This window comes from Pogoniulus pusillus, chromosome 1 (genome assembly GCF_015220805.1).
Source record: "Pogoniulus pusillus isolate bPogPus1 chromosome 1, bPogPus1.pri, whole genome shotgun sequence".
In the NCBI taxonomy this organism is placed as follows: domain Eukaryota; kingdom Metazoa; phylum Chordata; class Aves; order Piciformes; family Lybiidae; genus Pogoniulus; species Pogoniulus pusillus.
Genome location: NC_087264.1, coordinates 13,160,419 through 13,180,094, shown reverse-complemented (window position 1 = coordinate 13,180,094; position 19,676 = coordinate 13,160,419). Strand labels below are relative to the sequence as shown.

At 41.7% G+C, this 19,676-nt stretch overlaps 1 protein-coding gene across 3 annotated transcripts in view; it reads left to right on the top strand.

The window, feature by feature from the left end:
* WDR25 (WD repeat domain 25) overlaps positions 1-19,676 on the top strand; it is a 76,104-nt gene that overhangs the window by 25,352 nt on the left and 31,076 nt on the right. For all 3 annotated transcript variants that reach the window (XM_064174179.1, XM_064174101.1, XM_064174010.1), the window contains exon 3: positions 19,265-19,412. In XM_064174179.1, the coding sequence (XP_064030249.1) occupies positions 19,265-19,412 (148 nt within the window). The remainder of the gene's footprint in view (positions 1-19,264; positions 19,413-19,676) is intronic.

Sequence of the window (19,676 nt, the reverse complement as noted above, 5' to 3'; positions counted from 1 at the left end):
GCCAATATTGTACATATGTGCTAAAATGACTGTGAATTACTCAAGTGTTGGTGAACTTGAGACAGTTGGAGTTAGTGCTGGTAAAGGCTTTACTAAGTGAGGAAAGAAAACAAAGTTGTACCTCTCTCTTTAGCATACAGACACATGGATGTGGATAGCAGGAATTGGTGCAGTGGCCCTAGCATGCTGCAGACAAATGTGGAAATAAATATTTTTATTTGTAAGGTAACGAAAGGCAAAACTCTTGTGGTAAACCTGATAGGCCAAAAAAAGGCTTATCCATGTCCTGGCTTGCCCAGGCATGTTGTTCTGCTATGGGGAGAAGCAATTGTGGGGAAAAAGGATAAAGGACCTGCAGCCATTGAATCTAAGGACTCTGGCTTGTCCAGACATGTTCCCCTGCCCCCCCTCCTTCTGTGCTGGAGGAAGCAACCACAGGAAAGGAAAACGAAAGCCCTGGCTTCACCTAATATAGGGAAGCTGGCAAAGTGCCATTCTGATTGGCTAACCCATGTCCAAAGGCCCATTAGTCTCAGGCTGGTATTGATAAAAAGGGATGAGCAGGTAGCACAGTGTGCTGCTGGTGCTGCTGCTGCCTCATTACATCCTGAAGGTGCCTGTAAAATCCACTGCCTCGAGATTACCAGGAACATGCTCTAAATGCCTGCATATGGTCGGCCTGCATAGCCAGTGTGACATTGTGCCAAGACTGCACATTGCATTGCATCCTGCCTGCCCCTCTGCAAGGCTTCTGCTGAATCAGGAATCAAGAGGAACCATGTCAGAGACTGTGCTATAGACTCCCAGCTTCCTGAGAAAAGAGCCTGGGAAACTCCAAAGCACCTAACAGCTTTGAGACCACTGGCAGCAACCCCTCCACGTGCTTTGGGTACTGTCTGATAGTATTTTGTGAGTAAATACTTAAAGCCTCTTGTAATTCACTAATTGCCTTCTGCCATAAGCAGAAAGGAGCTTCCTGTGTCCTCTAGTGGATAAGTGGTATAATTAATCTTCCAATATAATATTTGTATTTGCCACTTTAAAAAATAAGTGCCCTAGTTTTGCCTGTTCTCTGAGTGTATGAATTTCCAATCTGTGTGGTTTTGAACCTTGTGAATAAGTTTTCTGGAGATATTTAATGTTAATTAAGAGTTTCATAGTTATGAACAATCATTGCCTGGATATAAAAATTAATACAGATTATTAATTTTGCATAATCCATCTCAGTAACCTCTGTTGGCCATAGTAAGCTTCTCAGTGTACTTATCAGCCCTTGTAACTGTGCACTGCTCCACACTGCATGGTTGTGGTGGTGGCTGCACTGAGTGGTAAAAAACCCTCCACAGTTACAGGGGTGTATGTGCATTTAGAAGGCATAATATTCACAGCATACATAGCAGCTTGTTCTAGGGAAAGCAGGAGGCCAAACCTTTTGCTGAGACTTTTATTGGTTGGACCATGAACTTCCTGTGAGTTTTCCTCATTGGTTTCCCCAGTTCTTAGAATCATAAAAATTCTAACAGCTTAGTAATGATGGAAGCAGTTGTCATAAAGCAGGAAAGATTCTTAGTCTGGGTGACACTGGTGTAAACCAAATAAATGGAGGCTCATCCATCCATCCTATGGAGACAATTCTTGAAGACCTCAGCCAAAATTTATCCCTATAGCTTTCAGCCCAGGTGTTTTCTTCTCTACCTTTTAAAGAGATGAACAAGTGCTGTATGTGATGTAACATTCACTTATCTTCACTTGAGTGTTGGATACTGCAGAGTTTGTGCTGAAACCAGCAGTGGAGTGAGCTATGTAGTACATAGGATGCTGAAGTAATCTAAAGAGCAGGCATCTCTGTCCTAAGTGTCTTGCTGGCATTTAAAGGGTTCATAGCCAACAGGACTATGTTTAAAGAAGTGTAATACAAAGGAGAAGCCAATGTATTTTCCAAAATCTTGAAAGAGGGAAAAGGGGAAAGAATGCAGCTTTTACCTGTATTGCATCTCCATTATTTCACAATCTTTAAGAGTGAAAAACTGGGAAAATCTTAGATGTCTAAAAAAAAAAAGTCAGAGGATCAGTGTATTTGGAGATCCTAATCTCATTACGTGAGGAATTTATACTGCAAACTGCTGCAATTTTCTAGTGTCTTTTACAAGGACAAGTGCAATAGAAAGCATGGTCAGCAATGTGGAGGAATTGATGTGTCTTGAAAATCTATTGGGATAATTTTCCCAAAGTTTTTAAATGAGAAGTCTCCTGGAGTCCTGTATACCCCAAAATCCCTCTCCCTCTGTGGTTTGAATGGGAGAGGAAAAGGCACGAAAGACCTCTTTCCCCACCCCTGTCCTGCAGGCATGAAGCGGGGGAGCAAAGGGCTCTTGTGGCATGAGGGGTGCCCTGTGCACATGCCCGTGCTGGAATCGGGCTGGGGGTTGGCTGTGAGCTTTGCACCTAGGAAGTGGTAACTCAACTCTTTGGCTAGAAAGGGTATAAATATTGGGGTACTTCCTGCCTTGGGGTTCCCGCCTTAGAGTTCTCCCCTACCTGGATAGTTCCTGCAGAAAGAGTCCCATGGCACTCTGAAGGACAAGCTCCTGAGGGGCAGGACTGTCCCTGCTCTGGATGGCTTCCCACCATAAGCAGCCACTTTATGCAGGCTTGACAGGCCTTAAGGAGCCTCGGAAGTCTTTTGAAAGAGAAGGAGCAGACAGGCATCTGGACTGCCCTTTCTCTCAGCCAGCCTGACTCACCTGTGAGTAAACTCCTGGCTCAGCCTGATTAATAGTGGGGAATGCTATATTCAGTAACTTAGCCTTTTCCACCTCCTGAATTCCAAAGTAGTCAAACTTACCTGTGGTGGCCTTGTAAGATCTTCTCAAACTGAATCTGCTAATTAAAACTAAATTCATTTCTGTATATAGTTTTGGGGGTGGGTTTTCAGGAAAAATGGGATGGCATTCAATAGCTCCAAGTGCAGGGTGCTGCACTTTGGCCACAACAACCCCGTGCAGAGATACAGGCTGGGGTCAGAGTGGCTGGAGAGCAGCCAAACAGAAAGGGATCTGGGGGTGCTGATTGATACCCACCTGAACATGAGCCAGCAGTGTGCCCAGGTGGCCAAGAGAGCCAGTGGCATCCTGGCCTGCATCAGGAATGGTGTGGTCAGCAGGAGCAGGGAGGTCATTCTGCCCCTGTACTCTGCACTGGTTAGACCACCCCTTGAGTACTGTGTTCAGTTCTGGGCCCCCCAGTTTAGGAGGGACATTGAGATGCTTGAGCGTGTCCAGAGAAGGGCAACGAGGCTGGGGAGAGGCCTTGAGCACAGCCCTACGAGGAGAGGCTGAGGGAGCTGGGATTGTTTAGCCTGGAGAAGAGGAGGCTCAGGGGTGACCTTATTGCTGTCTACAACTACCTGAGGGGTGGTTGTGGCCAGAAGGAGGTTGCTCTCTTCTCTTAGGTGGCCAGCGCCAGAACGAGAGGACACAGCCTCAGGCTGTGCCAGGGGAAATTTAGGCTGGAGATGAGGAGAAAGTTCTTCCCTGAGAGAGTCATTGGACACTGGAATGGGCTGCCTGGGGAGGTGGTGGAGTCGCTGTCCCTGGAGCTGTTCAAGGCAGGATTGGACGTGGCACTTGGTGCCATGGTCTAGCCTTGAGCTCTGTGGTAAAGGGTTGGACTTGATGATCTGTGAGGTCTCTTCCAACCCTGATAATACTGTGATACAGTGAAAACAATAATAATTCTATTTTTCCATATATTCCTGACTCGGCCACAGAACAAGAAGGCAAGACAAAATGGTTTCAGGAAGATGCTGTTAATAATGATGACTTGGTTTCAAAGAAAGAATCTGGAACTATGAAAATTTGACTCTACAGGAAAGAAAATCTATAAATGCTAGCAACTGCATAACGATTGTGTTTTGAACACATCTGTACCATAGGTTCTAACCAACACATCTATTAAACATTTCATATGTATTGTCATATTAAGCTGCTTTATCATATCACTTTATGTGCTTTCCTGTCTTGATTACAGTTCAAATGGATGATAAAAATTGGTGAGTCTCTGCTCAGTTGTTCCACATCTTTCAAATTTTTAATTGCTATCTGCTTCTGCAATGGCAATTTCTGTGGAGAAATTTAGACAATGTCTAAGGGCAGTAAATTGTGGTAGTGCTTCTCTTTGCTGGCCACTTCTCTAGAAGTAGTTTTAAACAGTGCACAGAGAGAGTGCCTGTACCTGTGTCAGATTTTGCTCCACTCATCTTCAGGAAGGTGTGTCTGGTGTGTGTTCAGCAGCAAGTGAGAACTTGTGCTGTGGCTGTGTTGGTGTGTGGAGAGAGCATGCTGCTCTGTGAACGCTGCGTGTGCTGTAGTGTTACAACGTGCTGAGGCTCAGACAGCACTTTTTGCCATGCATTCTCTCTTTGAAACTGTTAATCAGTCACTTCTCTGTGTCAGAACACATCAGAATAACAGCTAAGCTTGTCTTGTTGAGTGGATCTGAAATATCCCACATTTTCTGCAAGGATGACTTATTCCTATTTTGAGGAAAACGATCTTCCCATAGAAAGTGAAGCAAAGATTAGAGAATCTGTGTGGAAAAGAGGAGCTATCTTCTGTGCCTGAAAGTGAACAATCACTGTTTAATGTAAAAGTAAGTTTGCCACGTTTTACCAAAGCCGCATGCTTATCGTGTAAGTGTTGTCTGTTCTTAACTGCATACATTGACAGTGTATGTATGAAACCCCCAGGTGCTTAATCAGAAATTAATAGTGGTCTTAATAGTCCCTCAGGGAAGAGTAAGTTATAGTAGGTGCTATAACATTAAGAGGTTAAAATCCTAGTTTTCAAACTCAATCTCATTCTTAAAGTTTATTACTCTCCCAATTTCCATTGGCATTATGACTCTTGTAAGTGCTAATGCGTGTGGAAACTGGACCACTTACATAAGCAAGAAGATGGTTAACAAACTTTAAAACTGTAAATGAGAGACAAAATGAGGATGATGTAGTTACTGTGAATTAGAATTGGTCCTCCCTTTAAAATTATGGGATGACTTGTAAGAATGAGCCTGAACATGAGCCAGCAGTGTGCCCAGGTGGCCAAGAGAGCCAGTGGCATCCTGGCCTGCATCAGGAATGGTGTGGTCAGCAGGAGCAGGGAGGTCATTCTGCCCCTGTACTCTGCACTGGTTAGACCACCCCTGGAGTACTGTGTTCAGTTCTGGGCCCCCCAGTTTAGAAGGGACATTGAGATGCTTGAGCGTGTCCAGAGAAGGGCGACGAGGCTGGTGAGAGGCCTTGAGCACAGCCCTACGAGGAGAGGCTGAGGGAGCTGGGGTTGTCTAGCCTGGAGAAGAGGAGGCTCAGGGGTGACCTTATTGCTGTCTACAACTACCTGAGGGGTGGTTGTGGCCAGGAGGAGGTTGCTCTCTTCTCTCAGGTGGCCAGCACCAGAATGAGAGGACACAGCCTCAAGCTACGCCAGGGGAGATTTAGGCTGGAGATGAGGAGAAAGTTCTTCCCTGAGAGAGTCATTGGACACTGGAATGGGCTGCCCGGGGAGGTGGTGGAGTCGCCGTCCCTGGGGCTGTTCAAGGCAGGATTGGACGTGGCACTTGGTGCCATGGTCTAGCCTTGAGCTCTGTGGTAAAGGGTTGGACTTGATGATCTGTGAGGTCTCTTCCAGCCCTGATGATACTGTGATATACTGTGATACCGTTGAAGTTAAACATTATAATGGTCTTTTAATGGCATCTTAATGGCCTCTTGGAGGACTTGCAGTGAAATAATTTTACCTTCTCATGACTGCACTTCATAATGGACTATAGGAGCACAATTTAAGGTCTATTTTTTTCACTGGCTTGTTAAATATAGTAAACCCACTAAGTTGCCATTCTGTGAAATAAAGGAAGCATCAGACTTTTGTTGTTAGGTGTATCTGGCACACTTACATATTTTGTCTATCTCAGCAATAATGAGGTAGTGATTTGCATAAAACTTTATTTGCATTGCATAGTAACAGTGAACACTGAATTGATTTTCCATCCAAGAGGGGAATTTTTCATGATACAGATGATTTCATGGATGTGTAACTCAGAAGCTCTGCATCGTGAAGAAATTGATTATTACATATCCAGTGCTGATGTTCTGTGCAAGTAGCCTGAAAAAAGTGAAAGTTTAGCTTTTATTTTTGTGGGGCATAGGTATTGAATGGGAATAGTTACGTATAAATCTGGCACTGCTCCAGCTCAACAGCAGCAGTTAGGATATGTCCTAATGAAAAGAAAATTTTACAGTAAGTTGCTGTATCATGAAAGAGGCTGTGGAGTCTCCTCCTCTGGAGACTTTCAAGGACTGTCTGGATGTGTTCCTCTGTGATCTGTGCTAGATTGTATGGTCCTGCTCTGGTGGTGGGGTTGGATGCGATGACATTCTTGGGTCCTTTCCAACCCCCAATATCCTGTGAAAGGACTCAGATATAACTGCTATTGAATAAGTTTTTAAATTGAAACTTTTAATTGTAATTTTATCTTTTTATTTGTAATTTTAATTAATTTAATGCAAATAACCTGGCAGGCCAAGATTTCACTCTGCACTTGTTCACACTTTGATGATTTAAGTCCAGCTCTCATCACAGAGATGTTAATTTTAGATAAACATGCCTTATAAAGAAACTAATTGTCTGTTGTGGCTTCAGTTTGTAAGGGGAGCAGGTCCTATTGTACAGAAGGACTGTACAATACTCTAGCATTTATTTACTTCAAGCATGTAAATATTTTATTGGTATGCTGATATTTCATGTTGCAACATCCGTGCAAGTGTTACTTGTCAACATTTAGCAACATTTCCCTTGGAAAGGAAATGTGTATTTATCTACTCTCCAAAAACCCCAGAGCAAAGGCCTTCCTCTGAGAGGGTTGTGGAACACATGGTGGATTGAGCTTGTCTGTCCAGAAACTGCATAAAGGTAACTGTGGAAGAATATTGAAAACCATCCAATGGAAATAATATCTTTTCCCAGCTGTTTATCTTGTCTATCTTTCTCTAATTCCAGACGTGGATGACATCCAAGAAATAGCAATTCACTGGTGTCCAAGTTTTCTTTTTCAATTTCTGAATCAAGGGGATGGAGAAAAAAGTTATTTGCAGGTGGGATTAGCATGTCCTGATAAAAGTGCAGCACGTGGGGTAAAACTTTAGCTTTTGATATTTACAAATTCTCTTGACAGAAATGTCTCAAGTGTTCATTTCAGCCTTGTTCAGTCTCTTACCATTACCCATTTGAAAAAGAATTAACATTTTTCTTAAAAGTTCTGTTTACCAGTCTTGACTTGAAAGTTTCCCATGGAGGCTACATCATTTATACTGGCTAAACCCCAGCCAATTTGTATCCTTCAAAATGATTTACATTTTCAGTTTTGATTGAGAGGTTAGATTTTTCACTGTGCTACAAGTTAGCCTTTGAAGTATGGAAACATTAGCTGTATTTCCAAGAGTAGATGGCTAACAAACAAACCTTTGTGTTAAATCTAGTTGCTTTACCCAGAAAGTTCCCTTACAGTATATAACCAGGTGGTCACAGCTTTTGCTATAGTGGTGTGGGGCTCTTATTTTTACTGAATTGGAATGGGCTGCCCAGGGAGGTGGTGGAGTCGCTGTCCCTGGGGCTGTTCAAGGCAAGGTTGGACATGGCACTTGGTGCCATGGTCTAGCCTTGAGCTCTGTGGTAAAGGGTTGGACTTGATGATCTGTGAGGTCTCTTCCAACCCTGGTGATACTGTGAATTCTGTCTGTCTTCTTGGGGTGACAAAGCTGGTGAGAGGCCTGCAACACAAACCCTATGAGGAGAGACTGAGGGAGCTGGGGTGGTTTAGCCTAGAGAAGAGGAGGCTCAGGGTGACCTCATTGCTGTCTACAACTACTTGAAGGGAGGCTGTAGCCAGGTGGGGGTTGGTCTCTTCTCCCAGGCAAACAGCAACAGAACAAGGGGACACAGTCTCAAGTTGTGCCGGAGGAGGTATAGGCTGGATATTAGGAGGAAGTTCTTGCCAGAGAGAGTGATTGGCATTGGAATGGGCTGCCCAGGGAGGTGGTGGAGTCACTATCCCTGGAGGTGTTGAAGAAAAGCCTGGCTGAGGCACTTAGTGCCATGGTCTAGTTGAGTGGACAGAGCTGCATGATAGGTTGGACTGGATAATCTTGGAGGTCTCTTCCAGCCTGGTTGGTTCTTTGATTCTCTTCTCTTTCCCTTTGCCATCCAAAAATATCAATGTTTTACATTAATCTGTTAGTGTTTTCTTAAATAATTTTAAAGCATGCTGGCAGCTCAGAGTGCACTTCCAGGTTTTTTGTTTTCCTGTTAACAGCAAAACCACCCAAATGAAGCTTCACAATTAAGAAGGATGGAGCCTTCCTTGGAAAAGGGCTGCTGAGTTACTGTGGGAGGGAAGATTGAAGTAAAACACACCAAATAACTGCAAATGCATTTCACAGATACACTTAGTATGCTTATGCTATCTCCTGAAGTTAAATGTAATGCTCATAATTAGCTCAGTTTTTGAGTTCACCTCAACTAAAGATTGTTGGCATTTGTAAATCAATTTTCATACCACCAACTTTTTCTAGTAGTACTTGGCTTGCAGTATGCTGATGTTCATAGATTCACAGAATGGTTTGGGTTGGGAGGGACGTTGAAGATCATCTCGTTCCAACCTCCCTGGTATTGACAGGGACACCTGGCACTAGACCAAGTTGCACAAGGCCTCATCATATCTGGCCTTGAACATCTCCAGGGATGGGACATCCACAACCAACCTGGGCACTTGTTCTAGTGTCTCACCACCCTTCCTGTGAAGAATTTCTTCCTAATATCTAGTCTAAATCTGCCCTCCTTGAGCTTCATTTAATTCCATCTCATCCTATTCCTATGAGCCTTTTAACAAAGTCCCTTCCTGGCTTTCTTGTAGGCCCTCTTCAGGTGATGAAAGGCTGCTGTAAGGTCTCCTTGGAGCCTTCTTTTCTCCAGGCTGAACAACCTCAAGTCTCACAGCCTGTCCTGACAGGGGACATGCTCCAGCCCTCAGATCATTTTTGTGGCTCTTCTCCAGACCTGCTTCAGCAGTTCAGTGTCTCCTTATGCTCCTGCCTGGGTAAGGCACCCTATAAAATAAGATCTATCTTAAGATCTAATGTGCTGCTGTACTTTTGGGTTTTGGTACAAGAGAAAAGAGATTTTTCCATTTCATTGGTTTGATAAATATACTTGAAACATATTGAAATGTTGGGTAGAAAAAAAACCTGAAGCGAGACTGTGCTGTGTCAGCTTATTCAATTTATTATATTTTGTTACTTTCCATTCTGCTGGTTCCTACAGTAGTGTAATAAACTATCCAAATACAAACTCTTGTTCAGGTACTTGAGCAGTAACAAAAAGAACTGGGGCTGTTTCATCTTGAGAAGAGAAGGTGGAGAGGGATCTTATTAGCATCTATAAATATCTGAGGGGTAGATGTCAAGACAAAAGTGCTGTTCTGGTTTTGGTGGTGCCCAGTGATAGGAGGAGGAGCAAGCTGGAAGGGAGGAGGTTCCACCTCAAAGAGAGCAGTCACTTCTTTACTGTGAGGGTGACAGAGCATTGGAACAAGCTGCCTGGAGAGGTTGTGGAGTTGTCTTCTCTGGAGACTTTCAAAACCCACCTGATGCATTCCTGTGCAGCCTGCCCTGGATGATCCTGCTTTGGCAGGAGGGTTGACTCAATGTTCTCTAGAGGTCCCTTCCAATCCCTATCATTCTGTGATTGAGTGATTGTTTTTCATCAACCACTAGTCTTATGCTTTGGATTAGTAAGATTGTTACTTGAGTTTATGTCAGCTACAGGAAAAAAAGCTTGTGGAAATCTGTGCTTGTTCAAATGACAGCACTGATATCTGCCTCTTACACTGTGTCTGGATTAGGAAGATGGATGTCACTTAAAATATGTTCCCTTGTGCACTCTTAAACATTCCTGGAGCAAACGTTCAACACATCTGAAAATGTGTTATCTTTGTCTAGCTTTAAAGAATCCTCATGAAAAAATGGTGTGGGCTTTTTTTGTTTGGTTTTGTTGTTGTCATAGTCTACATAACAATCCAAACATCCATTTATGTCCTTCATAGCTGTATGAAAATAAGCTTGTTAACTCTTACAGGTTATACTCCTAAGATAGACCTTACCTGGGTTTTCCCTGGGTCTTAGCTCTGAGATTCTACACAGTTTCACTGCATGTTTAGATAGAAGAGTGCAGAGACAGTGATCCATTTTGTGATTCTTCTTTCCACAGGTTTCACCTTCTACTAAAGCTGTAATATTCAAATCATTATTTTAAGAAGACACAAATCAAAACAACAATAAATCTTTCTAAATCTTCCAGTAGTTACTCTAGGAATTATACATATTACATTACATGCCCATTCAAGATTCAATTCATTTCAATCACGTGGGGCCAGCAGAGGCTTACCACATCTTATGCTTGCCTGTTTATTGCTTTTCAGCTATTTGCTGCTTCTTTTCTTGGCTTTCTCTTTCCTCAATTCCACAAACAAAAGAATGTTCCTGTTTTCATGAGTGGCTTGTTTTTAATGCTGTTTGAGTAGACATACCCACAGGGTGCTTGTAACTCTGCCTGGAGCTGCACTTCATCCAAGCAAGGAATTTGAAGAAGCAGCAGCTCCTCTGCTGCTGATTAAGGAAGTTGAACATCTTCCTTATGAGGAGGGACTGGGGGAGCTGGGGCTCTTTAGCTTGGAGAGGAGACAACTAAGGGGTGACCTCATCCATCTTGATGAATATGTAAGGGGGGAGTGCCAGGAGGATGGAGCCAGCCTCTTCTCGGTGATGCCCAGTGACAGGACAAGGGGCAGTAGGTGGAAGTTGAGGCATAGGCGGTTCATGTGAACCTGAGGAGGAATTTTTTCACTGTGAGGGTGACAGAGCACCGGAACAGGCTGCCCAGGGGGGTTGTGGAGTTTCTCTTTCTGAATTCAAGAACTGTCTGGATGCATTCCACTGTGACCTGCTGTAGGTGATCCTGCTCTGGAGGGGGGCTGGACCAGATGATCTTTTGAGGTATCTTCTAGCCCCTGACATTCTATGATCTTTTTTGTAACTTTTCCATGGGTGACAAAGCTGGTGAGGGGCCTGAAACACAGCCCTGTGAGGAGAGGCTGAGGGAGCTGGGGTTGTTTAGCCTGGAGAAGAGGAGCCTCGGGGGGACCTCATTGCTGTCTACAACTACCTGAAGGGAGGCTGTAGCCAGGTAGGGGTTGATCTCTTCTGCCAGGCAACCAGCAATAGAACAAGGGGACACAGTCTCAAGCTGTGCTGGGGGAAGTATAGGCTGGATGTTAGGAGGAAGTTCGTGCCAGAGAGAGTGATTGGCATTGGAATGGGCTGCCCAGGGAGGTGGTGAAGTCACCATCCCTGGAGGTGTTGAAGAAAAGCCTGGCTGAGGCACTTAGTGCCATAGTCTAGTTGAGTGGACAGAGCTGCATGATAGGTTGGACTGGCTGATCTTGGTGGTCTCTTCCAACCTGGTTGATTCTGTGGTTCTACTTTTACCCTCTGGCACAATGATGTTTCAAAGACCCTTTTAAAATTGCTTTTCAAACTAGAAGAGACATGATTTTCTGTAAACAGTGTGGAAAATACAGTATATAGATACTGACCAGAAAGCAATATGGTTCAGGGAGTATAATGTTCTTGAATGTATGCACATTAGCAGTTGCAACATACTCAAATTTCAGAGATTAATTGATTTCTACAATTAAACCAAAGCAAAACAGTTTTGTCCTTCAGACATACCAGGGAGCAATGTTATTCTAAGAGAGGTGAAAGGAGAGGTTCATGTTTCTTCAGTTTCACAAGTCTGTAGAACAACTTGAGTATGCATTGGAAGGATGCATCAAGTTTCAGTCAAAGCACAGTAATGTTTCATGCTTCTTGTAACTCAGTGCTTTCCCACATCATCCTTGGCCAGGGCTGCTTCTTAAATGCCATCTTTGTATTCTAATTAATGAAGATTTCTTGCTGTCGTTCATGCAGTAGGAGTCATTGACAGAGAAAGCTGGCAATAACTTGGCACAACTTGGTTAAACTGAAGGGGATGAGTTTTGTAGTTTTAGTATTGATGTTCCATTGAAATGAAAACAATTTTGTTATGCATACTCCAGAAATTAATTTCTTGTTTAGTATTCTTCATTGGCTCTACTGTAGTTCCTTCATGCATGCAAATTCAAAATGTGTGCAACTTAATTCCGGGTACTTGCTTCTGACTTCTAATTTATTACAATTGAATCATTGTTCTTGGCTTCACTGTGCAATTAGTAACTGAATAGATGCATCTTTCCAAAACTAAGGCTGCTGTATTTTCTTTACTGCAATCTAATTTGCTTGGAGGCAGCATGTTATAGATAATCATAGGAACTCTTCATTATCATTCTAATTTGTCTGTCTTCGTATGCTTGATGAGTTCTCATGTTACTTTAGTTACTCTCCCTATGTCGTACTCTCCTTACATTTTGTGTCCTACGAGTTGGCTAATGTCATAGCAGATCATCTGAACATTCTTCTGTGGCTGCTATTTTACCTGAATTTCAAGTACTTGCCCTGCTTTTTCTTCTGTGATTTTACCAGGAGAGTTTTTATTATCCTCAACTCAAAGTTTATTTTTTCAGGCTGTTTTCCTGAGAACTTTCAGTCAGAAAAAAGAATCTTGACAAGTATAATGATATGATGGTTTGGGTTTTACCTGCCCCCTCCCCGCCCTCCACTTTGGAAATCACCCAGACTAGACTCAGCGGCTCTGGAAATTGAGTTAAGCTTTATATTTACAGCTTAGCACAATATGCAAGTAGATACTTACAGTATATACAGAAATATACAAGTTAAAAAGGTAATACAGAAACACAACAGCCCTCCCAGAAACCTGAGTCCCTAGGAGGGTCTCTCAACCACCCTTCCACCTTCCTCCCACTCCTCTACCTTACCCCAGATCTTGCCTTATGTTTAAGGTAGTTTTGAGGGTTGGACAAGGGGATGAGGAAGCAGATCGATTAGTCACACAGACAGCAGGTTCGGTTAGAGAGAGAGAGAGAGAAGTTCAGCCCAAAGCCCAGACAGTGACTGTGTTATCTACGTTTTTGTTCTTATGCATCTCAGCAAGCATAAGAGTGATGTTAACATCACCATTGTTTCCTCTTCACAGCCTGTAATCTAGTCCTTCTCAACAAAACATTCTAGCTAGCTTCATCTAGCACAATAACCTCTAATAAATCTCATCTGTTATACTGCTTGGTAAACTTTTGATCTCGAGGATGAGGAGGTCCAGTTGTTTTACCTAAAATGCCAGTTGCTATATTTTCACATTCCTAAACCATATGGGAAACTAAGCAACTTCTAAAGCCTTTCATTTCAAATATTGTGAAGAATCTGAAGGAGCAGTTGAATTGCAACATGCTTCAGATAAAGTAAGAAGAAAATTGCTTTTGTAAAAAACCCCAACAGTCCAGTATAATTTTGTCACTTGGCTGTTTCTAGCTGCCGTTTTGGCCCCATACATTAATCCCAGCCGATAACTATGTAATTACCTTACTTTGTATAATGTGACAGGAAATCAAATGAAAGCAGTTGATAGAAAACAAATGGAGAGGCAGTATTATGAGTAGTGAAGTAGAGAAGAGTAAGAACTACTACTGAAGTGTGATTTGACTCGACACCTTTAAGCCAACTGTAATAAAATTGGGAAAAAATAGAGTGTTCATGATTCCTTAATACTGGGAAGGCATTGACAAAGGTCTTTGAAAACAGCCAGGCTCAAAGCTTTGAGTATTGGCTGTTTATTTCTTTAAAATGTTGAAGAATTATTTTGTTTGTAATTGTAGATTTGGAGGAGATAATACAGTAATATGTGACTTTTTTGTAATGACTACCTGAAGGGAAGCTGTAGCCAGGTGGAGGTTGGTCTCTTCTCCCAGACAACCAGCAACAGAACAAGGGGACACAGTCTCAAGTTGTGCCAGGGGAGGTATAGCCTGGATGTTAGGAGGAAGTTCTTGCCAGAGAGAGTGATTTGCCTTTGGAATGGGCTGCCCAGGGAGGTGGTGGAGTCACTGCCCCTGCAGGTGTTCAAGAAAAGCCTGGCTGAGGCACTTGGTGCCACGTTTTAGTTGTTTGGACAGAGCTGAGTAATAGGTTGGACTGGATGATCTTGGAGGTCTCATCCATCCTGATTCATTCTGTGAACAACAGTTACACATGTCATTATTTTGAGGTTTTCTTTTAGGTGGAAAGGATGGGCTGGTTTCTGCTTATGATGTAAACCATTGCTTGAATGTGTGGCAATAAGCAGTATCTTCAGAGTATCAGGCTGAAAAGTGTGCTTTTAACTTCTCATCTTGGCAATTAAAAAACACATTGGATATCACAAGATAAAAGATCAACCTCAAGTGTAATGAGAATTTCCTCTAGAAATAATACTGAGATTGTATAAGAGCTGTGTTACTAAATCAAGCAAGAACACTTAAAAGAGCTGGTCTTTTGGTAAAAGCAATTGAATAAAAATCTGTCTTCCTTTGACAGATGCATGATAGTGTCTAGTTCTATACTTGGGTGTTCAGTTGCCTGTGATGGAAGAGATACATGTATATCAGCTTCTCTTGTTTTTCAAATGAGCTATTCCCTCTGCATGAATAATCTTTTATGTAGTAAATATACAAGCCTTTATACCAAAAACTTAGGAGTTTATTTTGTAAACCTTTATTTATTACAAATAAATGCAGAAGTTCAGCAGCCTTTGATATATAAGATACAACTTTGTAAGTAGTTCTAAGACAATTTCTTAAAAAATCTTATGTTGAAGTTAGAGCTAAAGGCATTGAGTGCCATGGTCTAGATGTGCTAGTCTGAAGCAAGCTGGAGTTGTGCTTCTGTATTGTTTATCCTTTGTATATTTCTGTATATAACTGTATATATTGTAAATAGTTGCTTGTATATTTGCTGCTGTGAAATAAATAGCTTCATTTATATTCCTGGAGTCCCTTCTGAGTTAGCTGGGGCAATTCCACAAAGTGTGGGGGGGTGGGTAAGAGCCCAAACCATCACACTGGATGACTGGACAGGGCTGGATGCTAGGTTGGACTGGATGATCTTGGAGTCTCTTCCAACCTGGTTGAGTCTATGACTTTTTCAGTCATAGTGTTGCAGCCTTTCCTTTCTCCGTAGGTTGTTCTTGGATACAAATCCTTTTGCTGAGCTCTTACGTAGATGCCACTCAGAAGAATGAGTTTGGGATCTTCTGGAGAAGAGTCTAATTCACATTCCTGTTTGGCAGAGGAGACATAATCAGTTTCACTTGATAACAAGAAATAACAAGTCCCCTAATTCCTAAGGGACTGTCTTGTCTTCTATTTTGTACCAGGAGTGAAAAAAATCTCTTGAGGCAAGTAGAGCTTCACTTTTTCTCTGGAAAATTAGAATTGAAACTTTAAGCTGTGAAATTGTGCTTCTTGGTAAGTGCTGCACTGTATCCTTGTTGCTGCAGGGCAAACAGTTAACATGTCAAAGTTACGCTGAGCTAAATTCACCAGATGTGAGGCTTAAAGAAAAATCCTTGGTGGGTCACTTTGAATCATACCTAGGAATGAAGGTGTCCAGATAAAGCTTGCAGAGTGCTACTGCACAGCAGGACAGGGTCTACTATCCTCTTCTGCTGCCTTGTGTTAACTTCTCTATCTGTTGCTCTGTGAAGCTATAAAAGTTACACCTTTCAGCATTACTTAAAAGCACATTTGTACACTCCAGAGAAGTGCTTTGGACCATACCTTGATGGAAGACTGTCCTAATGCTTCTGTTTGAACTTATGGCTTGTATTGAGCATTAACTGTGGGGTTGGGTAGCAGTGACTGCAGGAGTGGCCTGTGTGAGAGGAGGTTGTGAGTTGCCCTGTGCTGTTGCAGCTGCTTCCATCATGCTCTGAAATGGATGAAAGCAGTTGACTGTGGGCCAAAACTTCAATGGTGCCTCTCTTCATACATTGAAGAAAGAAGGCAGCCACAAGGACACATATGAGAGAGGACACACAGAAAATAATGGAAGGAGGTAGACGAAGAGATGGAGAGCAGAGGATCAGGAAAAAGCAAAGCACAGGGGGTGTAACGCATGACATACAAGGGAAGGCAACGAGAAACCTTTTGCCCTCACCCAATCCTCCTTTGATGGCCCTTATCCTAGTGAGGACATGTGGAAGGCACCAAGCCTGAAGACTGGTGAAAACAGTTGCAGAGGGGCTTAGGTGCAAGGGAGGTGAAATGTGGGACTAAAGGAGGCCTTGAGGCAGAAGGTGCTCCCCAAGGTGCTTGCTTAACTCTTGGTATTTTTCCTCTCAGTACTTGAATCTGCAATTAGAAGTTTATATTAATTGGCAATAAACTGCATGAATTTCCTCAGTCAAGACTGCCCTGTCCATGTGGCTCTAGTTCTAGAAGACATAGCAATGCTGCCATTACCTGAGCTGAAAGAGCTGACAGAAAGCCTAACAATGGAGAAAAATGTAGTATTTGGTGTTCCTTCCTTTGGGTATGGTCAAGTGGGCTTAGCCATAAGTGTCAATCATTTATTCCATTTCACATAATGGGGAGAAATGTGCACCTTTAGGAATGCCATTTTTTTTTTAACAAGAGGACCTTAGAAGTGCTGTTGAACTTGCATTATTTCATCCTTGTTGTGAAAATTAAGTTTTCATACTTAATCACTAAAACATGACAGAAAAATATCTGAAGCATGTACCACCCGTTTTCTCTTTCATCTTGATTCATTCATTAGCTTCCTTGTATTAAAAGCCCTCCAAGACATAAACCCTACTTTTTTAGAACTGTGAAGCTTGAAATGATCATTAAAACTCATTTAAGCAGAGAAATTTACTTTTAAAGCAGTTCAACATTAATTTTTTCCTGATTTCTTTTCTTGTGCATACAGTTGAGTACTTAGGGTATGACCATCACAATTTCAGTCTTAACTGACTATTCAAGTAATTAATACTAATTAGTTGCTTTGCATTACAGATCTGCACTCTTGGTAGAAGCTGCTTTGAAATAATTTTCTCTAACAGAATGTTATCTTGTAAGCATAGACTATGTAATAATGGTATTGTCAGCAAGTCCTTTTTGTCCAGTAAGAATAGAATGTAATTGTAGATAAAAATACATAAAGAGAAGCCTTGCTTTTTTTTCCTCTGCCTTTACGTTCTTCTGCATTGTAAATTGTGCTGAAGAAAGCAAATATGTACTTCTGTTTTCTGCTTTACCCAGTTGTTTTTTAAATAACCTTTACAATTCACAAACATGCAGTCAGTATTATTTTGGTACTAACTTCAGTGTTCTTATGTCAGATACGTGGAGACTGAGTTTGATTCCTTCCCAACCACAGCGATTCATAGTGATGTTGTGGCTGAGGGATTTGGCTTAGTCAAGGACTTGTCAGTGTGAAACTAATGATCTGACTTGATGATCTTGAAGGTCTTTTCCAATCTAAGAAGTTCTGTGATTCTGTGATTGCACTTAGAAGTAATTTTTTTAATGTTTTCTGTTAATTGCCTAGTCTGGTGATACTAAGAAATGGACTAGAACAGACAAAATTCACAATAAACTTTCAAGCTCATAGGCGGTGTTGTTTTCATCCTGCAGGTTTTTGCAAGATGAAAATAACTAATCATAGAGAAGAACCATGAAGTAAAATCATAGAATCATAGAATCAGCCAGGTTGGAAGAGACCTTCAAGATCATCCAGTCCAACCTCGCACCCAGCCCTAGCCAGTCAACTACACCATGGCACTAAGTGCCTCATCCAGGCTTTTCTTGAACACCTCCAGGGACGGTGCCTCCACCACCTCCCTGGGCAGCCCATTCCAATGGCAAATCACTCTCTCTGTGAAGAACTTCCTCCTAACATCCAGCCTATACCTACCCTGGCACAATTTCAGACTGTGTCCTCTTGTTCTATTGCTGGTTGCCTGGGAGAAGAGGCTAACCCCTACCTGGCTACAATGTCCCTTCAGGTAGTTGTAGACAGCAATGAGGTCACCCCTGAGCCTCCTCTTCTCCAGGCTAAACACCCCCAGTTCCCTCAGCCTCTCCTCATAGGGTTGGTGTTCCAAGCACCTTGAAAGCAATAAGCTGCCTTGAGTTTACTGAAACTGCAATAAAACTATCATGAAACACTGTCAAAATGTTTATTTATTTGTAGCACTAGTATTAGAAGCAATACAAAGTGGCATTTATGGACATGGCTACAGAATTTTGTATCCAGCTAAACAGGTATTATATTGTATCATACAATCATAAAGGTTTGTAATTTAGCTTTTACCAGTGCTCACACAAGTGAACATATCTTTATATAGGTAATTTGTTGCTGAATGCTTAATTTTATCTTAAGACTATGCCCAAAAGAGCACCACTAAAAGGATGGGATTTTGATTATTGTGGACTGTTTGGTAACTGAAACTGTAATTCATACTAGTTTTCTTTTCTAAAGTGTGGTCTTTGGAAAGAATTGCCTTCCTCTTTAAAAATGATTGTTAGAATATGAGCAGGACTACTTATGTTCTGCAAAATATAAAGTTGTTACATACTTCAAATTAGATAAAAGTAGTGGTCAGCATCAACCTAATTCTGTCCAGAAGAAATTGTAAGTTGAGATGACTTGGACCAGTCTCCATGCGTGATAATATTCTTGTCTGCTTCGTTCAGTGAAGTTAAGATAAAATTCTACTTAAAATTATGAACTGAGCAAGAAATATGATAATAGTTTAGATAGGTGTGGAAGCTATGATATCCTAGAATCCCTCTTACTTGATGAAAAGCAAGATCTGATAGAAACAAAATTTGGAAGAAAAATTGTTTTAAGTGGGGCTATATTTGGATACATCCCTGAACACAGGTAGGGCAGCAATGTGAATATGAAATTATAGCATAAATTGCTGTTGGGAGTAATTTAGACGTTTCAAGAAATAATACAAGTCATAAAAACGTATTGCTAATTTGTGCCCTGTTAATAAATTGCCCTAATTCTAATCAACCGTGCAATTATTTCAAACAGACTTCTACAGCTTAGCAGATATGACTTTGGAATGCAGATCTTTCTCAACCATGATGATTTGCTGCAGCTACTTATCAGTGCATTGATAAAAAATATTGTGATTCTTGCTAAAGTTGTCCTTATCCTTTTTCTTTTTTCAAGATATGGGATGCTGTAGACACAGGCTGCTGTTTAAAAACATACTCCTGTCACTCCTGTGCTGTTCGAGCTGCCCAGTGGTCATCTTGTGGAAGAAGGATCCTCAGTGGGGGCTTTGATTCCATGCTGCATTTAACAGATGTTGAAACAGGTAAAGGTCATATAAGGGTGCCTTATAGCCCTACCTTTGAATCCAGATAACTTTGATCTATAAATGTTTATCTGTATTTTTAGAAGAAAGAAATGTAATGAAAGCCAAAATGAAAGAAAGCTAATGGAATCCAAAGTTGTAGTTGTTGAAACTTGCTCTTACTGAAAAAAACCCAACAACAAAAAAAAAAACCAAACAAACAAACCACCAAACCCAACCAAATAAAAAAATCTCATCAATTAAGGGTGTTGAAGATACTTTAAA